The 17936-nt window shown below is 42.2% G+C and overlaps 1 protein-coding gene across 2 annotated transcripts in view; it reads right to left on the reverse strand.

The window, feature by feature from the left end:
- Positions 1 to 4432: 4432 nt before the first annotated feature.
- Positions 4433 to 17936, reverse strand: part of prmt8b (protein arginine methyltransferase 8b) — an 84160-nt gene continuing 70656 nt past the window's right edge. For both annotated transcript variants that reach the window (XM_043709828.1, XM_043709830.1), the window contains 5 exons: positions 17255 to 17342; positions 16542 to 16657; positions 11312 to 11462; positions 10119 to 10240; positions 4433 to 5715 (listed from right to left, as the gene is read on the reverse strand). In XM_043709828.1, the coding sequence (XP_043565763.1) occupies positions 5632 to 5715; positions 10119 to 10240; positions 11312 to 11462; positions 16542 to 16657; positions 17255 to 17342 (561 nt within the window). In that variant the 3' untranslated portion in view covers positions 4433 to 5631. The remainder of the gene's footprint in view (positions 5716 to 10118; positions 10241 to 11311; positions 11463 to 16541; positions 16658 to 17254; positions 17343 to 17936) is intronic.

Raw genomic sequence — 17936 nt, forward strand, 5'->3', positions numbered from 1 at the left:
TCTATATGGACTTCAGTAAGGCATTCGACAAGGTTCTAGAAAAAGTGAGGACTGCAGATGCTGGAGATCAGAGCTGAAAATGTGTTGCTGGAAAAGCGCAGCAGGTCAGGCAGCATCCAAGGAGCAGGAGAATCGACGTTTCAGGCATGAGCCCATTCCTGAAGAAGGGCTCATGTCCAAAACGTCGATTCGACAAGGTTCCATATGGGAGACTGGTTAGCAAGGTTAGATCTCACGGAATACAGGGAGAACTAGCTATGTGGATACAGAACTGGCTCAAAGGTAGAAGACAGAAGGTGGTGGTGGATGGTTGTTTTTCAGACTGGAGGCCTGTGACCAGTGGAGTGGCACAAGGATTTGTGTTGGGTCCTCTACTTTTCATCATTTATATCAATGATTTGGATGCAAGCATAAGAAGTATGGTTAGTAAGTTTACAGATGACACCAAAATTGGTGGTGTGGTGGACAGTGACGAAGGTTACCTCAGATTACAACAGGATCTTAATCAGATGGGCCAATGGGCTGAGAAGTGGCAGATGAAGTTTAATTTTGATAAATGTGAGGTGCTGCATTTTGGGAAAGCAAATCTTAGCAGGACTTATACACTTAATGGTAAGGTCCGAGGGAGTGTTGCTGAACAAAGAGACCTTGGAGTGCAGGTTCATAGCTCCTTGAAAGTGGAGTTGCAGGTAGATAGGACAGTGATGAAGACGTTCTGTATGCTTTCCTTTATTGGTCAGAGTATTGTGTACAGGAGTTGGGAGGTCATGTTGCGGCTGTACAGGTCATTGGTTAGGCCACTGTTGGAATATTGCGTGCAATTCTGGTCGTGGTGGAGCCTGGTACAATTGCAACATTTAAAAGGCATTTGGATGGGTATATGAATAGGAAGAGTTTGAAGGGATATGGGCCGGGTGCTGGCAGATGGGACTAGATTGGGTTAGGATATCTGGTCGGCATAGACGGGTTAGACCGAAGGGTCTGTTTCCATCCTGTACATCTCTACGATTCTAAGTTGTGGTTTTAAATAAGTAATGAGTACGAAGTCTTGTTTTGGATTGATTCGTGCAGTAGGTTCCAAGGAGGTGCATTGTCACCAAGCATCTGAAAGGGCACAGCTATTACAGATTCTCCCACATTGTTCTTTCATAAAAAGTCTTCTCTCCAGTGGAATGCCAGTCAGTGTGCACATAAAACACATACATGAGCATGTGTGAGTTTGTGTGTAAACATGATTGTTCAAGGATGTGTGCGTATGTAAATATGACTGCATGTATGCAATTACTACAACAGTTGCTTGCATTGATATAGCTGCTTTAGCATTGTTAACATTTATTTGGTCTTAAGATGTGGGTATTGCTGGGCATTCATTGCCCAACTCTATTTGCCTTTGAGAAGGGCAGTCCATTTCATAACTGCTACAGTCCATGTGGCTTTGATTTTCAGCAGTGGTTTGATACAACTGAATGGCATATGAGATGACCATTTCAGACGGCAGTTCAGTGTCAAGTGCTCTGAGTCTGGAGTTACATGTAGGCCAGACCGGGTAAGAAGGGGCCAGACCGGGTATAATAGCAGGCTTTACTTCTCCAATGGGCATCATTGAACCAGCTGACTTATTACAGCAATCCAATCGAGTTTATGATCATTGACGAGATTTCGTTTTATTTCTGATTTATTAATCAACTGAATTAAAAATTCCCCAGTCGATGATTTGAAGTTGCATCTCCAACGTATTAGGCCAAGTTTTTGGATTGCTAGTCTAACAACCAGTCTGCTACTCTCCCAATCATCCCAAGGTGCTGCTGAAGGGCATAATAATTTTGCCCTCTCTGTCAAGTTGGCCTTGGAGGGACACTCACTCCCTTCCCACCATCTCACTCATTCATATTTTGGTAAGGTGTGTAAATAGCTTTCTCAACTCGCCAGCACGTAAAGCCCTTAGTTGGTCAATTAATGGTCACTTATGGGGCTCAGCTGTGCACCTCCCGGATTAACCTTTGCCCTGGCAAGTGAGACGGCCAGTCCGAATGGGAAACCAGGATGATTTGACTGGCCAATTGTGCAGGGGCTCATCGAAAGCAAAGAGGGGGGGTCAAAGAGGTGATGTCTGAAAGCTACACCTCTTCCCTCATCTCCAATCCCTCATCTCCAAAAATTCTACCCCTTCCACCCCCTCCTCCCACAGTATACTCACCTAATATACTCACCCTCACACTTAAAGGTTTTAACAAAATACCTTTCCCTAACAGCACAGTAAAGAGTCTAGCTGTTCCACATGAGCCTTATCCTGTCAGTACAGTCCACTGTTCCTTTCTCCCGCGTGTTTATTTTTGGAAAGTAAGTGTGTTGTGACAATTATGCATATGACTGGATTAGCCTCGTGGGCAGCAGCCCACCACAGATACCTTCTGAGAAACGAGCTTTGATTGGAGGATTGGATGAACTGCTTCGTGAATCACTGGTGGCCTGCCAGACTCCACTCTTCGCTTTCCAGTTTAACGTGGCAAACTGAGGCAGAGCCTGCAGTGCTACATGGGAACACTGCCTTCGAACCATAGGCTCCAATCTGCAGCCCCCACCATCGTCCTTCCGATGGGTGGGGGTCAGGTAAAATATATCTGTGCCTATCTACTACTTGCCCACCACTGATTGTTACAACACGGGGTAAACACTCCTGCTTAATTTAAAATCAGCAACACAAAGAGGATTTATCCCATGCAGTAATCTGTAAAAAATTGAGTGGCCAAGAACAAGTAAAAATTAACAACGTTATTTCTTAATGTGTAACAGAGAATAATTAACTAACAACTATTTACAATTCCTTATTCTAACCTATCTGTTACCTTCTCTTCTATAATACTAGTCAGATCAAATTCCCAGTTAAGATTTACAAAAGAAAACTTTTTATCTCAAAATCAGGCAGCTTTCGGTTCTTCTATTTGGATCTTCCTGTGTCTTATTTTCTGCTTCATAGGTTACTGATCGGTAAAGGTATTTTTAAGAGAGCTATTTTTCAGGCAGTTTGTTTATCCACTGGGGCTTGGCAGTTCTCCTTCCAACTGTTCAATGTTTCGCCAGTCTTATACCCCAGAGCATCGGATTGTGTCATTGGCTTTTAAGATTGTCAATATACTCCATTCAAACTGGATTGGAGTTTGGTACTTTTTGGGGTATACTTTAAACTGATTGGCCTAATTCAAATCTGTTTTTTGTCATTTCCAGGCAACCAGGTACTCCAGTAGCTGGAGCACATGTTACATTGTGTCTTATTGAGAACACTTGATGCTGTCACTGCTAGCTTTTAACTCTCCTAAAAAGGTATAGTTCACCCACAGCTTCATAACATGATCCTTTCCCCACAATCTGGCGGTCAGATGGCCTCTTGGCTGGCTGCCCCTGGGCTTATCAAGGCTCCTAATGTCACAATTAAGGGGCAATTAAGTATCTGAATCCACCTTCCCTGCCATAAAATGTTGTGGAGTTGGGGCCATTTTGTGGCTGAGTAGTAGTGCCCCTGCCCCTGGGTTGAGAGGCCTGGGTTCAAGTCCTGCCTGCTCCAGTGGTGACTGATAATATCCCTGAACAAGTTGGTTAGGAAAATAGATTAAGCTTTTTTCTAAACAAAAAAACAAATGCTGTGGAGAGGACTCTTCTGGTGGAGTGGTGGTGTCCTTACATCTGGGCCAGGAGGTCTGTGTTCTAGTCCCACCTGCTCCGGGGGTGAGTGATACTTTCCCTGAACAGATTGATTTGGAAAATAGGTTAATTTTTTTTTATAAATGCAGAGGACTCTTCTGGTGGAGTGGTAATGTCCTTACTTCTGGGCCAGGAGATCTGGGTTCAAGTTTCACCTGCTGTATAGGTATCTCCGAACAGGTTGACTGGAAAATATCTGGTACAAAATTTCACATCATTATTAGAATATTAAGCTATGCTCTGAGTAAGTAGTGATAACGTTGGTTCTGGTGTTAGCTTCCCAGGTTTAAAATGCTGAGGTGAAAACCCCTGTGGTGTAGTATCCCTACCTGTGAGCTATGAGGTGTAGGTTCAAGTCTGGAGGCGGTATGTCATTATGTGGAAAGGCTGGGTTTTTTTTTCAAAAAAATGTGCAAGAAGTTCTAAAATGCAGTGACAAGCAGGACAGAGCGTGGGGGCCATTTTTGAATTGGTTTCTTTGAAAAGATAGGCATCATTGAAGAGGTGTGCTGTTAGCATCAGAGTTGACCTTTCCCCCAAATTATTCCACCCCGTTTGACTTCCGAAGCCTTGATCACAGCATCACCTAGACACCATCCCACCCACACTCTGAATAAAGTCCACATCTAAAACAATATTCCTTAATTCACTATCTTCAGCTTAAAATCCAAGAGCTCCCTTCCTGACAGCACAGAACTGTACTCCACGGTTCAAAAATGCCAACTAAGAAAACTTGAAAGAGCATTTGTAGTTTAATGATGAATTGATGAATTTATCATAAAAAAAACATTTTGGTAGTTTTTTTAAACAAAACAAGTCTAAAAGAAATAATTTACAAATGATTTAATCATTATTGTAGTAAAAGAACAAGCATTAAATGAGAAGGCTTATCTTTTTGAAAAATATTCCAGTTTAGCCACACGCTGTCATCACTAGTTTGTAACACAATACCATCCGAAGCTCAATACTGGGTCACACAGCAACACAAACCACATTTTCTTACTTTAGTTTGATACCGATCTCAATCAAAGACTTGTAACTTCACTGTGTTCATTTACAGAAATGTGAAAATGAAAAGCTAATTGAATTCTATTTTTGCAACTCACAGTTAATCAGTTACCAAGTAATTTACATTCGTCACGTGAATAATGCATGAGCAGAACCTTCCGGCAAATGCTTCAGGTAAACATCTCGCCCTTTAAAGTTCAAAAGTTAAGCTCGCGTCGAGAGGTTTGGAATGACGTGATCCGGATTAACCATCCAAACTCAAAACCAGCCCAAACTTCATGTGTCAATGAAAGCAGGGCTCTTGTGGTACATTGGTATTGTCCCTACCTCTGAGCCACGAGATCTGGGTTCACACTTGAGGTGTATAATAAAATCTCTGAACAGATCAATTAGCAATGCATCAAAAGGTGAATGTGTGCAAGACTATTTCTTCAGCAACTGGGACTAAAGAAAATGTACTTATTGTTGAACTGAATTTCTGGAGGGGCACAGTGCAGGGGGACATTTTTTGCTAATCTCAGCAGAACTTTTGTTCAGGCAAAAAATAATTCTAGCATTTCTTACAAGCAGTTGTGAAACAGCCATTAGTATCTCACTTAAAGGTTAATCTTTGCCTACATTCTGAGCTTCCTTCTGCTTCAGAGCCCAGGATCTTAAAACAAATACTTTAAAGCAACAGTTTTGATCTCCATTTACTGGAACTCATTGTCCCCGCAACGGTGTATGGTACTGGTTTAAGTGAAGAATACCACTTTGAAACCAAATGGCAGAACTGACTGTTCTTATTACTCAAGCAGCATGTTCTTGTACTGAAGGAAGGTTATTAGCTGCAGGGTTTCATGTCTTTGATGTTCATAATTCTAGAATCACTTCCAATGTGATATGTTAAGATCTGAGATACATTTGATCCATCGGAGAGTGCACTTAACGCATTCTGTAATCGTGAGAGAGAGAGGCTTCGCACAGTTGGCCCCTGAAATCCAGCTGCAGGCTGAAATCCAGGTCACGCTGCAACAAAAGCAAATCGAGATTCTTTAAATTCACCAGTGCAATTACTTCTGTTATTACACAACCACAAACTGAATTCAATCCCTCTGATTCAAATTAAACCAAAGTTTTAGGGTCGGTTAGTTCAGTTGATTGGATGGCGAGTGTGTGATGCAAAATGGCAGCCCACGTGTGGGTACAGTGCCAGAATGAGTTTCTGTCTCCTAGTCCTGCCCTGTGCCTGATAAAGAACTATATAAACTCTTGTCTCTCTCTCAAGGAGAGAGGGGTGTCTGTGGCCATTTCTGGAGCATGGCTGCTTTCTGACCAAGGTAGCATGTCTGTGAGGAACACAGCTCAATATTAGCTGCAGCGTTCCTCAAAGAGAACATCACCAAACAAACCTCAGCTCATCAGACCCAGTGTAACCCGACATTTCCCTTCTCTGCCATACACTGATCCACTTCTACTGACAATCCCTCACAGGTGAGAATGCTCATCTGGTGTGAGACCCAGAGGTGGCTAATGAAGCTAATTCGGGATCTATAGACTTTATGACACCTTGGGAATTTCTCATGTGGGACATGGCTCATTCTTTACTCCACCCTCACTTTTCCTTTTAATTTTGTTGTTGGGTCTGAAGATGCAGGGTCCTTTGCACACATGCTGCCTCCATCTAATTTTGTTCAGGATGATGGTCTCATCTTCACGTTGGCTCTGCAACCTTGAAGACCTTCATCCATACTCCTCTGGACTATCTGCCCTGAGGGAGCTGGGGAAATAGCAATCACCTTTAGGAGCCTGGTATCTGACATCCACGTCAACCCAAAAAGCTAATGCTGGATGGTTATAGCCTCAATACTTGTGTTGACTGTTTGTGTGAGAGGCTATTGATGTGCATGTATCAGTCCTCCTATTTGATATGTGGGAGATTCCACAGGCAGTGTTGATGGAATGATGCCCTTAGGTTTGAGATGTCTCCTGATTGAATTTAGGAGTTGGGACTTCGTATTGCGCTTGTACAGGATGTTAGTGAGGCCATTTTTTGAGTACAGTGTACAGTTCTGGGATGGCCTGCTACAGGAAGGATATTATTAAATTGGAGAGGGTTCAGAAAATATTTACAAGGATCTTGCTGGGACTGGAGTGTTTGAGTTATAAATGGTGGCTGGATAGGCTTGGATTTATTTTCACTGAAGCGTAGGAGGCTGACAGACAACCATACAGAGGTTTATAAAATCATTTGGGGCATGGATAAGGTGAATAGCAAATGTCTTTTCCTAAGGGTGGGGGAGTTCAAAACTAAGGGGGTGTTTTTGACATGAGAGGAGAAAGTTTTAAAAGGCACTTGAGGTGCAACTTTTTCACACAGAAGATGGTTGGTATGTGGAATGAACTACCAGAGGAAGTGTTAGATGAGGGTACAGTTACAGCATTTAAAAGACATTTGGACAGGTACATGATTAGGAAAGTTTAGATTGGCCAAACACAGGAAAGGGGAATAGTTTAGTTTGCGCAACTTGGTCAGCATGAATGAGTTGGATGGAAAGGTCTATTTTCATGCTGAATGACTTTATGACTCTATAAAACTGAAAGAGAGTCAGAGAATGGTTTATGGAGATATCAATGATAACACAGAAAATCAGTCCAGGCCTGACCTGAGTAGTGTCATCTTTACATTATGCAATTTATTAAATGAATGTCCAGGCTCGAGGCCACCGATTCATAGGTACATCATTAACAGCAGAGGCACTGTTGGCGTACTGGGAATGTTATTGGACTCATGATCAGAGGCCCAGGATAATACACAGAGTACATGGGTTAAAATCTCACCATTATAAGCCAGTTATAGTGATGATGACCATGACAACTACCATTAATTACAGCAAGAACCCACACAGTTCACCAATGCCTTTTAGGGAAGGGAAATTTGCTGTCCTTACCCAGTTTGGCCTACCCATGACTTTACATCCTCAGCAAGGCAGTTAACTCTGAAGTGGAGCAAGTCACTCAGTTTAAGGGCATTTAGGGATGGGTATCAAATGCTGAACTCACCAGTAACACTCACAAACATGACAGAATAAAGAGAAAAAAAACATCATTTATAGTGTCCCCCATTTGAGCTGAGTTCATTTACCTTGGCCCCATGCATTCCTCTTTACAACTCTTTTATTAAAAAGTAAAATATTTCAATTATTATTGAAATATTCATTAATATTTTCACAGTATTAATGAAAGGTAACTGAGATGGGAAATTCATCTTTTCCAGTAATTGGTTACCTCATTTCTGTTGTGATTGGTAACAAATCCTGGAATTTCCCCTAACCCTGGTTTCACCCTTCGAAGATTGATTAATTTAATTTGAGGAAAGGCTGTCAATATGTAGGCAGCAGTATTGAAATAAGCTAGTAACTTGATTTTCTCCCTGTTACACGATTCCCTGCTTTTACAGGGAGAAAGTCAAGCAGCTGAAAGCTACGAAAACTCTCTGCATTTATTGTGACAGATGACAGGAGGATCTGCTTTGTTGCATTCTGTGGAAGTCAAGTTACTGTCAAAGATGTGCCGACTACAATCATTCAATCTCGGTGATGGGAAGGATAACTTGTCACAATGAAATCTCCATTAAAAATAGAAAACACAAGTAGTATTGCCAACTTCACTAAGTGGTGGTGACCGGTCTATTCACACAGAGAGTAGCTGCCATTCATTAATAAATAATGACTGCAGGCAAGAGGTGCCTCAATCACTAAGAGCAGCAGCATCTTGTATTTGCATAGCGCCTTTAACACATTGCAATGACCCAAAGTGCTTCACTGGAGGGTCACAAAGAAAAATCTGACACCAAGCCTCATGGGTATTCGGACAGGTGACCAAAATGTTGGCCAAGGAGCAAGGCTACAAGAAACATGTTTAAAGAGGGGAAATCGGGTAGAGAGGCAAAGATGTTTTGAGAAGGAATTTCAGAGCTCCAGGCCCAGGGCAACTGATGGCATGGCTGCCACTGGTGGTCCAATCATAATCGGTGATGTTCATATGGCCAAAATTAGAGGAGAGCAGAAATCGCGGAGGGTTGTGCAGTTGGAACGGATTACAGAGATAGGAAAGAGAGGGGCCATGGAGAGATTTGAAAGTGTCTTTGTTCTTGTGGGTTACGAAGAAGGATTAAGAATCTGACGTGCTTAAAGGTAGATTCCATTTTTGTTCTCTTCATAAGTGCCAATTTCAAAATATTTTGCTGGGGCCCAGTTAGGTTTCAGCTGAAACTGAGGTGTACCCGGGCGAGACTCAGGCTACACTCAAGTCATTATGCACCAGGTACCTACAACATATAGTGCAACGCCAAGATTAACTCACAAAGATACGACCTTGAATTTTTGAATTGGGGCCCAGGTTGCTTGCTGAGAGGTTGGTCAGCAAAGGAGGCACATAGAGTTACAAACACAAGAAAGACTGTTAGCAATAAAACAAAACAGCGAATCTGAACTAAAGCCAAAGACAAACTGGAAGAACATAAATCTGGATGATGGGATGTTTAAACCCAGGATGGTTTTGATAGAGTGGATTAGGAGAGAGAGGCGGTAACTCTCCAAGGGGGAAGAGTAAAACTAGGTACCATCAATACAAGATAGATGCTAATAATTCAAATCAGGAATCCAAAAGCAATTTCTCTGCCCAGTGCAAAAACTAAGAAATTGAAGCAGGAGGAGACCATTCAGCCCATCAAGCATTGACAGATGCCCAATACTATTATGGCTGCTCTTGAGCTTCAGTCCAACTTCCCCACCTCTTTCTCTATCCCAAAACTGAGGTGTGGGGCAGGTGTGCGGGACGGAGTCATAAAGTGGGGAGGGGTTGCCATAAGTTAAAGGGGAGGAGACCCATAAATTGCAGGGCAAGGACAGGCCTAGAGAAGGGCGAGAATGTGGAACTGGATATTTCAGGAAGTTGTCAAGGCATTTGGAGGGAAGCTGGATAAGCATTTGAAGGAGAAGGGATATGGGCCAATGCTGACAAAGGTAAGAGAGGAGGGATTGGAGAAGTTTGAAGTGGAGGTGGACTGGTTGGGCCGAATGGCCTGTTTCTGCATAGTAATTCTGTGTAATCTGAAACTGTGCCTAGAGTGACATCTCCGAATTATTCACTGGATCATTTGGGGGTCACAGCTGCAGCAGGAGTCCATTTCTTACAGCAGCTGATTGGCCAGCCACATCAGGGCTATTAAGATTTAACCATTGAGTTGAATCACATGAGACTGGGCAAGAGGAGGTATTTCCTCTCCCTGAATAACAATGTTAAAGGAAAACAGATAAATACAACTAACACCAACTATTAATCATTAACCACAAAAGGACTTTGGAAACCACACTGAAAAGAGATGATCTTTCCATCATGCTTGTTCTAAGTGTTGTATTTTGACTTACATTGTTTTTTGCATTGGGATTCATTGCTATGGTTCCACAGATCTCTTCTCCCCGTTTCACAGTCAGGTAGTCTTCCAAATAAAATACAGTTTGTTTCCAATGTGTATATGGAGCATCAGGAGCTACAGAACAATTGCCAGTTAGTAAGACAATGATTCTACGTCAGCAATATTATGCTATTAATCTATGATTGTCTGATTCTATTAAAATGCTGTTAACAACCTAAAATGAAACACTCCCCAAATGTTTTAATATAAACTCCCCTGAGAGTCCAAACATCTATGAAACCATCACTATAATTTATTCTAACCAGACCAGACATTTTAAAGAAGGAGGACTTTCAGCCCACCATGTATTTACCTGTTACCCAGCATAATCCCATTGCCAGCTCTCAGCCCATAGCCTGGAGGTTAGAACATTTCAAATGCATGTCGAAATATTTTGTAATTAGCTTCCAATTTTCACTCATCTCTCACCTTCAGCTGGTCCATCTCTGACACTTAACTTCCCTTCCTCAGTTTCTCTACTTCTATTTGTGCAATAATTGACAAAGGAATTTGAGGAGACATGAGATGTTTCTTCCACTCAGGTTATATCTAAGATCTGGAAATGTAATACCTGACCTTTCAAAAGTCAATTGGATATATGTATTTTTTAAAATTCATTCAGAGGATGTGGGTATCTTTGGTTAGGCCAGCATTTGTTGGGCATTTCTAATAGCTCAGAGGGCAGTTAAAACTCATCACATTGCTGGGGGTCGGGAGTCATATATTTCTTTCCCTAAAGGACATAAGTGAACCAGATGGGTTTTTTCCTGCTAACAATGGTTTCATTGTCACCATTAGATCATTAATTCCAAATATTTTATTGAATTCCCCTTTCTGCCGTGAGGAAATTCAAACCCAGGTCCCCAGAATATGAGCTGAGTTTCTGGATGAATAATCTAGCGATAGTACCCCTAGGCCATTGTCTCCCATTTGAAGAGGATTAATAAGTAGGCAGATAGAGGAACAAAGTATGATGAGGGACTAATCTGTGCAACTCTTTCAAAGAGCCAGCATGTACACGATGGGCCAAATGTCTTCCTTCTGTGCTGTTAGACTCTATGATTGTATATGACAAAGAGTTAGTTACCTGGATCTTATGAGCACTCGAGATTCCAAAGTAAAGTAAGAATAGCTGTTGACATTTACCTGTAGAAAACCCAGTTTTCTTGTGACACTTTGTAAATTCGATGTTAAAGTACGTGACCAAAGCGTGAACGTATTCGTTTCGCTGAACTTGAAGACAGAATGTAGAGGTGAACGACAGGTCCTCGGTCTTCACATTGTAGATATCCACTTCCTAAATGGAGAAATCCCTCTGTTATTTCTCAACATCCCTCACCAACACCACTCCTCCCCACCCCCGTCGCAATATAAACCAAGTACTTTGTTGGCATTTTGCCCTCAAATTCTGGATTAGTGGGGCTGGAAAAGCACAGCAATTCAGGCAGCATCCGAGAAGCAGTAAAATCGACGTTTCGGGCAAAAACCCTTCATCTGGAATACCACAATTCCAGCAGTTATTTTCAGAGGGTCAGTTGAGGGGGGGTTGGAACGGATGGAGCTGAAGAATAAACAGAGAGGGATGTGCAGCCAAGGGGATGGAGTGCAGCTGAGGGAGGATGGGGAGCAGGAGATGGGGGAGTCTGGACATTGTGGGGGAGCCCCAGTTGTGAACTCAATGTGACTCCTTACTTAAATATGCTCCAGATAAGTGGCTGGGATTGAGATAGCTCAAGGATGGGGTATTTACATGAAGAGATTGACGTGGGCATGTTTGGAAGGGAGTGAGGGCAGTGGTGGGATGGTTGGGGAAGGGACAAGTGGCTGAGTCTCCTGAACGTCACAGAGTTTAGACAGTGTGTTCTTCCCTAATCTCTCAGCTCTCCCCTTCCCAGCGTAGTAGACACCCTGTTGAAGAAGATTTGTGCCAGACAGAAAGACCCACACATCATTCTCAGTGAATCGGAGGGGTGCTGACTTCAATCTGATTTGGAATTGTGGAAAGGAAAGATCACACATTACTTAATGAAAACTCAAAGTTGACACAGCACCTTAGCTTGAACAAGTTGGTAGGTATGTAACTATTCCTATACCTGCATCACCACAGAGCAGTGCGTGCTTCCTGCCCACTCCAGCATCTGAGTAACAAGTGAGTCTATTGCTGGACTCTGGGATAATTTATTTGCAGCTAAGAGTAGAAAGGAGACTCCAAGTTTATTTTGATGAAATTGGGTTTGAAGGTTTGAGCTATAGGGAGAGGCTGAGTAGGCTGGAGCTGTTTTCCTTGGCGTGTCAAATGCTGAGGGGTGACCTCATTAGAGATTTATAAAATCATGAGGGGCATAGATAGGGTATATAGACAAGATCTTTTCCCTGGGGTGGGGTAGTCCAGAACTAGAGGGCATAGGTTTATGGTGAGGGGAGAAAGATATAAAAGGGACCGTAAGGGGCAACTTTTTCACACAAAGGGTGGTGGGTGTATGAAATGAGCTGCCAGAGGAAGTGGTGGAGGCTGATACAATTACAACATTTAAAAGGCATCTGGATGGGTATATGAAGAGGAAGGGATATGGACCAAATGCTGGCAAATGGGACTAGATTAGGTTGGAATGTCAGGTCAGCATGGATGAGTTGGACTGAACGGTCTGTTTCCATGCTGTACATGTCTATAACTCTCTGCTACCTGTACACCAAGGGACATAAACCGGCAAGTATTCTAAATTATTTTTTTCATAGGGTGACGGTGACACAATTAATCCCCATCGTTAATTTCTCCTGAACAGAATGGCTTTCCTGAACTAAGGAAAGACATACTGGCAATGGAGGCAGTTCAGTAACACTCAGTGGGTTGATCCCACCCGTGGAGGGATTTTCTTATGAGGAGAGGTTGAATAGGTTGGGCCTCTACTCTTTGGAGTTTCACAGTGGACAATACCAGCAGCATGCCAGAACTTCAAGAGTGTCAGGGGGTAGAGGTCAATGTAGCAGCCATCACTAAGGAGAAGGTGCTGGGGATGCTGAATGTTGATAAATAACCCTGACCAGAATTCTGAAGGATATACCTGAGGAGATTATGGAGACATTGTGATGATCTTTCAGGAATCACTGGAATCAGGAAGGATCCTGTAAGACTGAAAAATGGCTAATTCAACTCTCCTGTTTAAAAAAAAAGGGAGGCAGAAAACAGGAAACTCTAGGCCAGTTAGCCTGACCTTGATCGTTGGTAAGATTTTAGAGTTCATTATTAAGGATAAGATCATTGAATGCTTTGTAAGTGCATGGTAAAATAGTTAAAAATCACACAACACCAGGTTATAGTCCAACAGGTTTAATTGGAAGCACACTAGCTTTCGGAGCGACGCTCCTTCATCAGATGGTAGTGGAGGGCTCAATCCTAACACAGAATTTATAGCAAAAATTTACAGTGTGATGTAACTGAAATTATACATTGAAAAATTGATTGTCTGTTAAGCCTTTCATCAGTTTGAATACCACGATAGTTTCACTTCTTTCATGTGTAAATCACAAATCCTTTTTTTAAAAGGTTGCATTCTCAGGTTAGCTGTTAACAATGGTGATAGCTAGACAATATGTTGAAGGTGTTAGCCTCCTGTGTTCTCTGTCTATGCCAATATGTTTAGATTGATTCTAATCTAAAAAGTGAGATAATGACCCACATGCACACATTTATTTTGTGGGGTGAATTTGTACTTGCAGGGTTACATTGGACTTTGCTCAAAAACTGCATGCATTCATGGAGAACTCTGAGCTCAAAAACTGCATGAATTCGTGTAAAACTCCATTATCTCACTTTTTAGATTAGAATCAATCTAAACATCATGGCATAGACAGAGAACACAGGGGGCCAACACCTTCAACATATTGTCTAGCTATCACCATAGTTAACAGCTAACCTGAAAATGCAACTTTTTAAAGAAAGGTTTTGTGATTTACACATGAAAGAAGTGAAACTATCATGGTATTTAAACAGATGAAAGGCTTAACAGACAATTAATTTTTCAATGTATAATTTCAGTTACATCACACTGTAAATTTTTGCTACAAATTCTGTGCGTTAGGATTGAGCCCTCCACTACCACCTGATGAAGGAGCGACGCTCCGAAAGCTAGTGTGCTTCCAATTAAACCTGTTGGACTATAACCTGGTGTTGTGTGATTTTTAACTTTATACACACCAGTCCAACCCCGGCATCTCCAAATCATGGTAAAATAGGGCTGAGTCAGCACAGCTTTGTCAAGAGGAGGTCAGGCCTGAGGTTGGGTGGCAGGGTGGCTCAGTGGTTAGACTGCTACCTCTCAGGGTCCCAGGTTTGATTCCAGCCTTGGGTGACTGTCTGTGTGGAGTTTGCACATTCTCCCCGTGTTTGCGTGGGTTTCCTCCGGGTGCTCCGGTTTCCTCCCACAGTCCAAAGATGTGCAGGTCAGGCGAATTGGCCTTACCTAATTGCCCATAGGTGCATTAGTCAGAGAGAAATGGGTCTGGGTGGGTTACTCTTTGGAGGGTCGGTGTGGAATTGTTGGACCAAAGGACCTGTATCTAATCTAAAATCTTTGAGGAGGCAACAGACAAGTTAGACAAATGAGAGCCAGTAGACATGATCTATTTGGATTCCTAGAAAGCCTTTGACAAGATAAATAAGAGCCCATGGTATTCGGGGCAAGGTACTGGCATAGATAGAGGATTGACTGACTAGCAGAAGGAAGAGAGGCTCTTTTTCAGGATGGAATCTGGTAGCTAATGGAGTTCTGCAGGGGTCCGTGTTGGGACCCCAACATTCACGTTATACACTAACAATCTGAACAAAGCAACTTAGGGTGTTGTTGCTAGGTTCAAAGATGACACAAAGATCTGTGGAGGGACAAATAGTATGGAGAAAATGGGGAGGCAGCAGAAGGACTTGGGCAGACTAGGAGAGTGGGCAAAGAAGTGGCAGATGGAATACAACATAGGAAAGTGTGAGGTTATGTACTTTGGTAGGAAGAATAGAGCTGTAAACTATTTTTCAAATAGGGAAAGGCTTCAGAAATCTGAAGTACAGAGCAACTTGGGAGTCCTAATCCAGGATTCTCTTAAGGTTAACATGCATGTTCATTTGGCAGTTAGGAAGGTAAATGCAATGTTAACATTCATTTAAAGGGGGCTAGAATACAAAAGAAGAGATGTACTGCTGAGGCTGTATAAGACAATATTTGGAATACTGTGAACAGTTTTGGGCCCCCTATCTAAGGAAGGAGGTGCTGGCCTTGGGGAAGATCCAGAGGAGGTTTACAAGAATTATCTTGAGGATGAAGGTCTCACCATATGATGTGTGGTTGAGGACTCTAGGTCTGTACTCAGTGAAGTTTTTATCGGATACTGAAAGGCCTAGATAAAGTGGACTTGGAGAAGATGTTTCCACTAGTGGGAGAGACTAAAACCAAGGGCACAGTCTTAGCGTGAAGAGACAACCCTTAGAACTTAGATGTAGGGGAATTTCTTCGCCAGAGGATGGTGTATCTGTGGAAATCATTGCTGCAGAAGGCTGTGGAAGCCAAGTCATTGAGTGTATTTAAGACAGAGACAGATAAGTTTTTAATTGGCCAGGGGATCAAGAGTTAAGAGGAAAAGGGAGGAGAATGGGTTTAAGATGCATATCAGCCATGATCAAATGATGGAGCAGATATGATGGACCAAATGACCTAATTCTCCTTATATATCTCATGGTCTTATGGAGTTTAGGAGAATGAAAGGAAACCTTAGTAAAGCATACAATTTATAGGGATTTGACAGAGTAATGTAGAGAGGTTTCCCCTTCTGGGCAATTCTACATTCCAGAGGGCATAATCTCAAAACCGTGAGGAGGAGGATTTGTTTTCTCTTAGAGGTTAGTGAGTCTGTGGAATCGTTTAGCACACTTGACTGTTGAGGCTGGATCATTTAAGTTTATTCAGGCCTGAGACAATTAGCTTTCTCATCATGAAGGGAATCAAGGGTTAATGGGATAAGACAAGAAAATAGAGTTGAGGACTATCATTGAACTATGAACTTATTGAGTGGCAGAATAGATTCGATGGGCTGAATGGGCTGAACCAGACTGGGCAAAAATAGTAGATTTCCTTCCTAAAGAACATCAGTAAACTAACAATCAATGATAGTTGTCATGGTCACCATCACTTGATGAGATTGATATGCCAGATTTATTCATTAAATTTAAGTTCCACCAATGGGATTTGAACCTGTGTCGAAAGAGTATTAGCATAGATTATTAGGCCAGTGATAGGAGCATTGGGCTAGTATAGGTTCCAGATTTAATAGATTCCATTAATGTTGTAGTTCTGATAACCAAACAGATTATTCCAAAAGAGGTTCACCACACCTTGATGAGACAAGCATTGGTCACAACTTGTTTAGGATCCACAATATCTACCAGAGGTTCCTTTATGGCAACGTTCCTGATGCACGTCATGTCAAAACCATAAACATTCTCCCACCCTATAAAAAAAGGAGGCGTCTAAAATTAAATCAATTTGTATAAATGATCAGAAAGCAAAGAGAGGAGACAACAACACACAGGGTTACTGGCACACAGAGGTAGACATGGTAGGGCATGTGGCAGCAGCAGGAATGAGGCAAGTATAGAGGGGGTCATAGAGGAGGAGGTGAGAGGCCTGGATACTACCCACTTGTAATGGGGTAGAGTCTTGCCACCAGTTGAGATCAAATTGTTTGCCAGATTGCAGTACAAGGGGTTAGGTTCTGATTGTGTGATAAACTAATGAACATGATCACAGGAAGTGATATGATGTTATGTGATCTTGACCCCATTTGCAGCCTCATGGCAAGATGAAGCCACAGTAAGATGTTGCTTAAAGTCAATGTTCCTCTTACCTCGGCAAACTCTGCACATAGTTTTGTTGCACTGCTAAAGAATAAGTCTATTACATGAACCATCTCCAGACATTAACAATGTGTAATGTTAGCCAGTGATGCAACCATGGAGATTGTAAAGAAAATCCAGATTCATGCCCTCAAATGAGATAATGAAACACAGGAGCTACGTGAATGCACAACATTCAGACATGATCTTACAGTGAATTTTGAAGTCCTTGTACTGTCGATCTTCAATGGCAACAATGTAAAGTGTGGCACGATCAGGGAACATCAGTCCTCCAGGTTTCTGTTGGTGAATTTTGGGGAAATGGGTCTCGTAATCTATTCACCTGATAAAGATATCACATTTTGAACTGCACATACAAAGGAGCATCCAACCTGCATCTGTTACACACTTTTACTGTTGCATACTCAACTGTCATTTCAGATTGATCAATCACTTCCTTGATCGATCCATGATCTTATGGATTATCTATGGTTTTGTGGCACAATAGTTGTATTCCTGCCTCTGAATCAGAATCTATAGAATCAAGTCCCATTGCTAGAACCTGACTGTCACATAAAGTACTTTCATGATGCAGCTAACCAATCCTTCTGATGTATGTAAACAGAAGAGATTCTTTATGGATAGAAATGGATAGAGTAGGTGGCACGATGGCTCAGCGGTTAGCACTGCTGCCTCACAGCGTCAGGGACCTGGGTTTGATTCCAGCCTTGGGCGACTGTTTGTGTTGCTTGCACATTCTCCCTGTATCTGCCTGGGTTTCCTCCCACAGTCTAAAGATGTGCAGGTTAGGTGAATTGGCCATGCTAAATTGTCCACAGTGTTCAGGAATGTTTAGGTTAGGAGCATTAGTCGGGGTAAATATAGGGTAGGGGA

This window comes from Chiloscyllium plagiosum, chromosome 19 (genome assembly GCF_004010195.1).
Source record: "Chiloscyllium plagiosum isolate BGI_BamShark_2017 chromosome 19, ASM401019v2, whole genome shotgun sequence".
NCBI lineage: Eukaryota > Metazoa > Chordata > Chondrichthyes > Orectolobiformes > Hemiscylliidae > Chiloscyllium > Chiloscyllium plagiosum.